At 38.9% G+C, this 11406-nt stretch overlaps 1 protein-coding gene across 1 annotated transcript; it reads left to right on the top strand.

Moving 5' to 3' along the window:
• The first annotated feature begins 8196 nt into the window (after positions 1–8196).
• LOC107098953 (gap junction beta-3 protein-like) lies at positions 8197–11226 on the top strand. The gene is made up of 2 exons (XM_015396864.1): positions 8197–8368; positions 9028–11226. The coding sequence occupies exon 2, from the start codon at positions 9098–9100 to the stop codon at positions 9956–9958; it is 861 nt and encodes a 286-aa protein (XP_015252350.1). The 5' UTR covers positions 8197–8368; positions 9028–9097; the 3' UTR covers positions 9959–11226.
• The last annotated feature ends 180 nt before the right edge of the window (positions 11227–11406 follow it).

Raw genomic sequence — 11406 nt, 5'->3', positions numbered from 1 at the left:
GTGCATAATAAACCACAGTGTTTTTGCTGTCAAGTAATTGTTAATAAATAAAAAAATGTAAATGTTTTGAACATTCCACCTGAGAGTATTACTGCTGCTATCATCTGTATTAGAGGGAAGAAAATGGTAGGGTTGGCCACCCCTGGCTCTGCCATCTAGCTCTGCCCTTGCACAGAGGTACTCATCATGGCTGCACAGGAGCCGGCCCTAGGCACCAGAGCAATAGAGGCCCAGATCTACCACACCAGACAAGACTGTGCAAAGAGGCCCCTGAGACAATCCAGCACATAACTGTAGGATGCAAGATGCTGGCAGGGAAAGCTTACGTGTTGCGCCATAACCAAGTGTCTGGAATAGTACACAGGAGCATCTGTGCGGAGTATGGGCTGGAAACCTCAAGGTCAAAGTGGTAAATACTTCCAAAGACAGTAGAGAATGACCAAGCCAAGATCCTGTGGAACTTCCAGATACAGATGGACCGAATGGTAATGGCAAACACACCGGACATTATGGTGGTGGACAAAAAGCAGAGGAAAGCAGTTGTGGTTAACATAGCAATACCAAGTGACTGCAACATCAGGATAAAGGAACATGAGAAACTAAAAAAATACCAGGGGCTCAGAGAAGAGCTGGAGAAAACCTGGAAGGTCAAGGCATCAGTGGTAGCTGAGGTGCTGGGTCCATTTTGGGGCATTGACCCCTAAACTGGAGGAGTGGTTTAGGGGTCAGACATCTTGGTCTAGAAGAGTGCAGCAAAGATACTGTGCAGAACCCTCAAGCTCTCAGGCCTCTAGAGGACCCGAGCTGGGAGGAAAAAAGGGGGGAAGACTGTCATTTGACCAGAGGTTTGGGATCTTGAGGGTTCTTCTAAGTATTTTAGCTCTCTCTAGAACTGTCCATTGCTGAACTGAGATCTCTGTTGTTTCTCCAGGGATATGTTGGAGCCACTTTTCCAGTGTAGGAGTTACAGCCCTTTGTGCTCACATGACCGCAAGACTTATGACTGCCTTCCCCTTCCAGAATCTCTGTAGTTCTTTCCGGAGGGCTTGGTATCTTTTTCAATTTCTCATGTTCTTTTTTCCTGATGTTTCCATCACTAAATAAATCACTACAGCTGTCATCATCCTCTGCTGTTTATGAATCATAATAATGTTCGTCTGGTTGGCCATTACCATTTTGTCTGTTTGTATCTGGAAGTCCCACAGGATCTGAGCTCTGTTATTCTCCGCCACCTTGGGAGGTGGCTCCCATTTTGACCTGCAGATCTCCAGTTTGTATTCTGCACGGTTGTTTCTATTCTCTAAACCAGCCACTTGGTCATTAAGTTCTATGTATCCCTTTCCTGCCAGAAGCTTACGCCCTGCTATTAGTTGGATTGTTTCTGGGGCCTCTTTCCACTGCGTTCACCTGGAATCTTGTCTGATTTGGTAAATCAGGGTCTCTATTACTTTGGTCCTCAAGGCCTGCTCCTGTTCTGCCATGATCAGTACTTCTGTGGTGTCCTTCAGCCCCGCTCTCTAGCTATTGGTAGGATTTAGTCATATCAGCCAATGTTTGTCAGTGGTGCATCCAATGCAGGGTTATTTCCTCCCATGATGGTTCCTTTTCTTCCATCTTCCCATTACATTCAGTGGCGCTTAATCCCTTGGGGCCATCATCCTGATGTATTCTCGGAGCTTTGATGTTTCATCTTCAATGGTGGCTCTGATATTCACTAGGCTTCTGACTCCTTCTTTTGGCTTAGTGTATAGTTTGTGGATACTGGATTTGGGCTGGAATTTATGCATGGTGAGTAGCTTTCGTGTTTTAACATCAGCGGCCTGAATTTCCTCCTTAGGAAAACTCGTTATTCATCTGATTACTGGCAAGACAAAGCTGTTGATTGGACCTTGTACTCAGCATTGAACTGACTTCTCAGAACCTGTCTTACTTGTTGCAGGTAATTGGCTGTTGCTGATTTCCTTGTAGCCCCTGATTTTAGTTCAGGAGCTGCATTAGGCTTGTTCTCTTTGCTTATTTTTATATACTTTTGTTTAAATATAAATTTGTTCAAAATCAGTATCCTGATTTCCATTTTTTATAAGTAGATTTTATTATTTATTTTTATAAATTTTTATGTATTTTGTGGGCAGCTGATTTTTTTTTTTATCTCTAAATGACATAAATATACATATTTATAAAATGGTGTGAAACTGTCTGATTGGCATATATAATTTGATGTGTGTGTACAAGGTTGTTAGTTCCTAAATATAGAAATAAACAAAAAGTTAAAAGCCTTAAATTTCCTGCTCTTCAACAAATGACATCCTCTAACCTAAGTGGTTGTAGCTCATTCAGCTGATTCATCTTTACTCACACCTTAGTTTCTCCGTGGGAGTTTACCTGATCCACCTGTCTGTCAAGACGGCCAGTTGGTCCTTTTTTTTATCCAGGAGATGTTTCTATGTTCAAATAATGTGTTTCAGATCTGAATCAGAATGACTAATGGAGGCCATCGTTGCAAACTGATTAGGCTGGTGATTTTTTTTCCCTCTGTGTCACTCTTTCTCGCTCCTTAGTCCTAGTAGACCCCCTCTCTCATGTTTGGCCATAGAGATACTTACTGGTTGAACAGTCTTAGGCCTACTGCCTTAATTTCAACATTTACATCTCTTTTTTGCTTTTAGGATCAATTCTAAATATATTTGGAGATATTTATAGAGAAATTAGAACAACCTTAAAGCTTCTAAATAATTTTAATTTAAATCTACTTTAATAATAAGGCCTTATGAGTACTTTGTTGGAGCCTCTTTTGTCAGAGGGACTGCATGATATATCATGCAGCAGATGAAAAAAAAGTTATTGAAATCCTCCCTTACAAATTTTGGTCCGTAATGAAATGGTACTTCACAAAGTTGCTTCATATTTGTTGGTTCCATCCATTATAAAACAACATAAACCACAACCTAAAGCTGCTTTGTTGGACTGGGGTCTGGATGCTATAGAGGCCAATAAACACTTTAATGTGCCAGAAAGGATTTAAAGATTTTATGCTTTGTGACATGATAGATGGCCTGGATGCATTTATTTAGAGTTTGAATACTTATTGGGGACATTATATATATATATATATATATATAAACTATTTATATAAAAAACTATTTAAACTATTTAAAAACAGACTACCTTTATGTTCTTCTAGTAGCCCATTTGACTACAAGGTGCTCTGGTTCCCCAACACCTGACGCAGACCTTGTTTGGCCGGACGACGTCATAGCATTCATTTTATTGTCTGTCATCATTGTATGAGTGTCTTGAAGGGTGAAGGGTCATGCCTAAAAAACCACAAGGACATTTCTCCTCAAACGCCGGCCTACCAGGTGACTTGCCACTTGAGCTATCCATCCCCAATAGGCAGTAGCACCTCTTGCCTAAGGACCCACACTGGCAACTTATTTTTCTCCTCCCCAGTGGGGATTCATACCCGGGCCTCCCGCCTCTTGTCTGTTGAGCTAACCAGCTGCTTTGAGAAGCCCCCCAAAGTTGAAGAGTGGTTACAGCAGATCCCTGGAAATTCATTAGACATCTTGGTCCAGAAAAGAGCAGTCTTAGGAACAGCAAAAATACTGCGCAGAACCCTCAAGGGGGGAAGTATTAATATATATATGTGGACGTACTGTTTAAACCCCATGCACCTTTTCCTCTTTTTGGCACCCTCTTTTTGACTTTTAAGATGATGTGACAAGGGAATTTCTCCACTGTGAGATCAGTAAAGTCTATCTTCTCTTATCTTTTGCAACTTGGTACTCTGGTTTCCTCCTGATGTCATTGCATATTAAATGCATTGACCAGGGTAGAAAATATCCTAATATAGGTTTGTATGTGAATGGCTTCAGGTCTTGTTTACATTTGTGATGCTTTTCAAGCAGCCTATTCAAGGTGTACCCTGCTGCAGACAGACACCTGAGCCTTTGCTTTGGAGGTCATTATTTGAGCTACAGTTTCCATTTTATTATTTCAAAAATGCAACCCATATGATTTTTCTCTTTTTCTGCACATTTTCTGTACAACCAACACATAAAGTATCTTTAATCTAATCCCCTAACATATAACCCATATTTATGCACCAATAAGCTGAATTTAAAATGACTTTAATCCCATATCTAATTTTTTTTTTTTCTTATTTAGGACTTTAACAAGTCCTGAAGTACTCTGTAGTACTGGCTTATGTTCTTACTGTGATTCAGTTTTCAGGTTCTCCAGTCAGAGTTTGCGTCTCTAAACAATCCTGCCCTCTTAGTCAGTGCGAACTTCCCTAATGGAAAGTTCTTCTCACATCATTTTTTTAAGCTTCCTTCCTCTTACTGAGCCATTGGTTGAAAGTTGTTCGTTTTTGCTTGTTTTGCAGGTCTATTTTGTTTACTTCTCCCTGGCAGTGGATGAGTCACACTTTGCATTCCTTTAGGCGTGTCCTATCCAGACTGTCAGAACCAGTTCTTTGTATGTGGCCTAGAAGAATAATTTTCACCCATCCCCCTCTGGATGGAAGTCTTGCCCACTGTAATGTTGGAAAAGCAGATGTTGAACTTGCCCAGTAAAAATCTGTGGAAAACCTGAGTTTCCTGAAAAGCACACCAGCAGCTGAAATGAACAACATTTGCAGGATTTGGAAGAACATAATAGTAATTTGTTCATCATTTCTAATACATGAGTTAATTGTTTAAAAAAAAAAAAAAATGTTGATTGCACAGTCTTGTGCCACACCTCGGTTTGTTCCTTTTGATTACTGAGAACTTTTTCTAAAACACCAAGAACTAAATCTGCAGCCTTTATTCTTATGAGTGTCAAACTTTTTAGTTGATTTACTCAAACTTTAATAGACTTAGGAGTCAAACTAAATACTCTGGGGGATTTTTTTATCTTTAAAATGTAAACACAGGATTTCATAGTTTCTGAATAGAAAAAGTTTGCAAGTCGGGGCATGCTCCAGCCCAAGCCTTTTAGCAAGCACACTAAAGAAAAGACACAAAAGCTCCACCTTACATAATTTTAGAAAAACAATACTGAGACCCCATGGGAGAAGGTGAACTGTGAGACTGTTATCTGAGCAGATTAAGGCTTAAACACGCACAATATGCTTTTCTAAAAGAGTATCCTTAAATAAAAAGCTCCTTTTCTGTAAAAGAGGATGTAAAAAGTTTTTTTTTTTATTACATTAGTAATCCCAGAGCACATCCTGTGCCTCAAATAACAGCGTCTTCCCGTTTAAAACATGTCTCATGTCAACAAAAAGTCACAACAAAAGAAGAAAAATATGTCTGCACGTTAAAGCATGTCCTCCCTTTGCGTGCATAGTCGATCAAGAATGTTGGGACACATAGGCTAAGGCTATCCTGTTCCTGGAAATCTAAACCGTCAAACCATTATTCTGAGTGACGGCTTTTAGATAACAGAAACAGAAACCGCTTGAAATCTTGCTTACATCCAAATGTGAAAGTCAGATAAAACGTGAAGTGTCAATTTATATTTTATTTTCCCTTCTTACAAATAGAACCTGTTTAGTAAGTTCAAACAGTAATGAATAAAACATACAGATCATGTCAATAACCATCAAACCAAATGTTTGTTTTGATTATGCCCATTTTTTTAATTAACAGAATATTAAAAAAAAAACTGCTTTAAAACATACTTATTATTTCACATACATTTCTGTATCAGTTTTTATTTATATATTCTTATAACTCATGTTTTTCTTAATATTAAGAAAATAATTCTATTTAACGGCTATGAAGGGTCACAAAACATCAGTGTGTGTGTGTAATTAATCTATGAAATGTTGCACTTGATGATTGGTGATTCGAGTTAGTGAAATGAATTAACTTCTCAGCAATGTTCTAGTTTATATAACTTCATAAAACAAAGAAGACAAGGAAACTTTCTCTCTCATTGGGAATTGTGACTCTGCTTCATCTTGTCTTCCATTTTTACTAAGATGTTTGTATTTCCTACGTTTAATGATGAAAAGGGAGAAATAACCTGAGGACTCTTCTCAGGTCTTTTGGTTTAAATCTACCCTACATCCCTTGAGCCAAACAATGAGAGGCAGCTTTAATTTCTTATGCTTCATTATTTGGAACAAACTCCAAGAAAAGTGCAAACATGCTGAAGACCTAAAGGTTGATAAATCCAGATTAAACCCTATTTGATCTGTCTTTTGAACTGTTCTGGAATGATCTCCCTATCAGACCTGCACCTTTAATTTCACTTTTATTACTTCTTTAAAAATAATTTTTTTTATTCTTGGGTTAATCTTAGTTAGTTAAATAACATGATGCTGTAATTTTGCAAATCTCTAATGTTGCTGCTATTTTCAAATATCCATTACTGTAGAAATGTCCATAGCTGTATATTGGTTATTTATTCTCCACAGTTGCACAGGAGCACAGTTATATATTGTTAAAATATATTATTGTTTATCTTTTAACTCTTCACTATTATGTTATTCTTATACATTTTTCTAAGGTCCATATTTGTGTGACCATTTTTCTATAATCTTTTTGTTGCTGTAAAAAACAGAATCTCCCCATTGTGGGACAATAAAGGGATTTCCTATTCTATTCTATTATGTTATATTATCTTATTGTTTTTCTAATGTGCAGTTTTTATAGTTTATTTTCTTTGCCTTTTTATGTTGCATGAGGTTTTTGTCCTACTGCCAATTACGTGCATTGATTATGCAGTTGAATGCTTTCTTTTGCATGTAAAGCTCTGAATGTCCTGTTACTGAAATGCCCTTTGATCAAACCTTCTAGTAATTCAATAAAAATGAATACTAACTTTATGAGGTTTCTCATCTGAGTTAAAAATCCAATATGCATTAATATATAAAAAAAGTTTATTTGGACTTTTGGTCATTTCTATCTCCTCAACATCATGTCACTAAATCATGCCACAAACTCTGCATCACACTGAGAACCAAAAATACTGCATATTTGCACCATATATATTTGATGCTCTGAACTTCCATATCAATGTGGTTTTTTTGTACCATTTTTTTTTCTCCCACACTGTTTACATTTGATCACTGCTGCACTTTATGGAATGGAAATGTTAATTTAATTCAATTCAATTCAGTTTATTGATTCATCACCAACTCACAACACATGTCATCTCAAGGCACGTTACAGTTCACCAGATCATACAAATTGATTAAAAGTTTTCTATCTAAGAAAAACCAGTTGATTGCATCGACTCATTGACTCGACTAGTGACTAGTGACAGTGGAGAGGAAAAACTCAGTTTTAACAGGAAGAAACCTCTAGCAGAACCAGGCTCAGTGAGCGGCCATCTGCTGAGGCCGACTGGGGTTCAAGGAGACAGAAGCAGAGATTTAAAAAGCAATGGCAGAAGGCGGCCCCGTCCAGGAAACACACAGCCAGGCAGAAGAGAGCACATCCAGCCAGTCAAAGTCAGAGAAACAGGACTACACTGAAAAACAGGCCGATCTCCAACATCTATAAACAAATGTTTTGAAAGCAGCAGCAAAGCTGATATTTCTCTCCAGGATGGAGTCACAGCCAAACAGGAAAAGACGAGGTGAAGATATAATGGAAAAAGCAAAGAGAGCATACAGTAAAGTTAGAGATTGAACCAACAGATTTTGCAGAGTGGGAGAATAGAGATAGAATGAAACAGAATGATGAAAAAGGGGTCCCTATGTCCTCCAGCAGTCTAAGCCTATAGCAGCATAACTATAGAGATAACCTGAGCCAGTCTAACTATAAGCTTTATCAAAAAGGAACGTTTTAAGCCTACCCTTAAAATAGAGTGTCTGCCTCATGGACTAAAACTGGTTGTTGGTTCCACAGGAAAGGAGCCTAGTAACTAAAAGATCTGCCTCCCATTCTACTTTTAGAAATTCTAGAAAACAATTTTACCAGTTTACTGTCCGAAAAGCTGTACTAAACGAAATATCGTTTTGTATACCCTATAGCATACAAAATGACAATAAAAGTTGTCCAAGTCTAAGAAAACCACACATGCTCCTCAGGTAAACCTGATGCTACAAGTAAATAATGATGCAGATTGTATTTTTTATAATAAAACAATATAATAAAAAGGAACATATGAAGTTGTGTTTTTCTTTGAGGGTGGTGAGGAGGAGGCTCTTTCAGAGTGAGGGAGGGAGGAGAGGAACATCTGGGGTAGCGCCAGTCTTTCTCCTTAACCACACCCACGGGAACATTTCTGCGCTCTGCGCTCCTTTACCTGTCCACGGAGCCAAATCTGTGCGCCAAGAGATCGAAACGAAGTGGAATTAAGAGGGAATAAAAGAGGAATAAATAAACTGCTGACCCTGTTGATAAAATATGGATTAAAATATCTGAAAGTAAGTAAGACATGTCTTTGCTGCTTTAAAATGGGGGTTTGGTAATGTTCCAGTTTGCGTTTCAGCTTGAGAGATGAAATCTTGGGCTGACGGTTCTTAGGTCGAAATTAACCAGCTGTAAGGAGATGAGAGGGATTATTTATGATAAAGAAAATAAAACTAATGTTTCAGAACGATCCGTCCTAAGAAAGTATGTCCCCATAACGCGGAAAGTTTGTGCGTAAAAGCGACTTCTTCAAATGTCCATTTTTTCTTTTTCCCATTGTTTCATGATTCGATAATAGTGTTTTTCAACTTTAAAATGATTAATAAAAGAAGAGTTGCATGTTTTGGTCTTATTGTGAAAGCTTTGTGTAAAATGTCTAAAAGAATGAGGACTAAGCAGTGAACAAACAGTTTGTGGGTGTGTTAAAAAAGTTGGTTTAACTCGTTTCCTTTTGTTAGCTGTTAGGTCACAGGCCTTCACATGACTGTGATTTTGGAAACAGTCTGTTTTAATCCGATTAACACAACAGTAGTTAGAGATGTTTATGTTTTCTGTAAATGTTTTAATTATGACTTATTGATATTTTTTCACCCCATTTGAAAGATTTAAATGTGAAATCTCCACTGACTCCAGACACATGGTCACTTTATTTGTTGTTATTTTTCCCTTCCAGGTTTGAGGAAAAACTGTAACCATCAAGAGAAGATTCAACATCAAAAGATATTTGATTTCTAATCAGCAGCATGGACTGGAAGACCTTCCAAGCCCTCCTCAGCGGAGTGAACAAGTACTCCACTGCGTTTGGACGGATATGGCTGTCTGTGGTGTTCGTGTTCAGGGTGATGGTGTACGTGGTGGCAGCTGAGCGTGTTTGGGGCGACGACCAGAAGGACTTTGACTGCAACACCAAGCAGCCTGGCTGTGCCAACGTCTGCTACGATCACTTCTTCCCCATTTCCCACATCCGCCTGTGGGCCCTGCAGCTCATCTTCATCTCCTGCCCTTCCTTCATGGTGGTCATGCATGTGGCGTACCGTGATGACCGAGAGCGAAAACACAGGGCCAAATTTGGAGAAGACTGCAAGCTGTATGGAAACACTGGCAAGAAACATGGCGGGCTGTGGTGGACCTATCTGATCAGCCTTTTTGCCAAAACAACCATCGAGATCGCCTTCCTCTACATCCTGCACCACATCTACGACAGCTTCTACCTGCCAAGGCTGGTCAAGTGCAAAGTGGTGCCCTGTCCCAACGTGGTGGACTGCTACATCGGTCACCCCACAGAGAAGAAGGTCTTCACCTACTTCATGGTAGGGGCCTCCGCCCTCTGCATCATCCTGAACATATGTGAGATCATCTATCTCATCGCCAAAAGAATCGCACGGATCGCAAACAAGATGAAAAGGCGCAATCGCCACCTGGCCGTACTTCATGAAGACTACACGGACGACAACTTTAACAATTACAACAGGGCCGTACCTAAAAACCATCTGGAGGACAAACCTCCGTCCTTCAGGAATGTCTGCCAGCAGCCGTACCGCGTACAGGCACTCAGGACAGATCCAAAAATACGGGCCTCTGCTCCAAACTTGTCCCTTACATGATCACGACTAAAGTCAAGATGAAAGCACAGGAGCTGGGAATGACTCGGGAAAGTGTCTTGATTGCAGGTCCACAAACTTCAAAAAGACTCAGACCTGTGAGTCAAACTGCAGAATGTCTCACAGCCTGGAAGCTGAGTCATCGGTACTGGATTCATTGTGATATTGTGTGCACATCTAAATCTCTCATGGAAACTTTTGAACTTTGGTTTCCAAGTCAACCTCCACAATATTTACAAGTCAGCTGTAAAATTTAAGTTTGATTTTTGGTATGTGGTCGTCCTTTTCGGATACAGTAAATATCTGAGTATCATTTCTACTGACATACTTAAAAAAAAAACATAAAATAAGCAGTGAAGCTGTTCTTCTGATCTGAATTTTAACATAGGGCGCAGGAATGCGTCACAAAAAGAGCAGACACACCTGGTAGAGATACTCCCCAGACCTGCTGGTATCTCCAATGGTGTGTTGGAGCAGGATAATAAAGGTTTATTTATCCATTAAGAATATATATTTTTGTAAATTCAGTTTACAGTCAAGTTATAGATTTAGTTTCCAAACTTCATTTAAAAAGTGGAAAACTAAACCTCATAAGTGTTGCTGCCTCAGAGCTCCTATATAAAGTATCTGAAAGTGTCCAGAGATTAGTTCTTCTTTTTCTCTACAGTAAAAAATCAAACACTCAAACAAGGTGCATCATTTTTTTGTTTGTAATTTATCTTCTTGCTGCCTCTCAGGTTGTGTCGCTTAGACTCCTTGTGTTTTGACATGCTTGTACACAATGTTCTCTGATCCAAGACTTCTGTTGGTTGAAATCAATCCAAAGGAATGCTGCTGTTTAATTCTGTGGGTTGTACTGAATCACTTTGGGACTAAAACTGGACAGACCTGGATGCAACTCGTGGAACCGTAACGGTCCAACCGGGACGACATGTGGAAATCTATCACTGCAGCTGTTGATATTTCTCATTTTCTATAAAATTGGAAATACATGAAAAGAATGTGTCTTTGCTGTGTTTGATTTAAGATTCATTGTTAAATACAAGAAGAGAAAATATAAGCAAACATTTTGGTTCTCCCAGAGGTGCATAATATTAATTTAAGGAGCTGGTCATGTTTTATGATGAATCCTGACATCCCCAACAGAATTAGAGCCAAACATTCAGTTCGCTGTGATCTATTATGAGCCATTTTACATTGTTTTTTAACAGCTGTTATGCACTTCGACAGGTGTTGCAAGAACCTCTTGGACTCGACAATCAGGTTTTGAAGCAGTTGAAACAACTGAACTTTTTAAGATGTCTTCTTGAAACGGAAAACTTTCCATAGAGATAATAAAGCTGCTCACAATAGTCCCTCAACATATTTTTCCCACTATGATTTCCTTACAAGCATGAGCACATAATACCATCTGCTGTTATTGGTGCCCCTATAAAGCAGGAGATATATAT

The sequence above is a fragment of the Cyprinodon variegatus genome, unplaced genomic scaffold, assembly GCF_000732505.1.
Source record: "Cyprinodon variegatus isolate N-32 unplaced genomic scaffold, C_variegatus-1.0 Scaffold27, whole genome shotgun sequence".
Taxonomy (NCBI): Eukaryota; Metazoa; Chordata; class Actinopteri; order Cyprinodontiformes; family Cyprinodontidae; genus Cyprinodon; species Cyprinodon variegatus.
The sequence above is the reverse complement of the archived record's forward strand: the minus strand, read 5'-3'. Positions and strand labels throughout refer to the sequence as shown.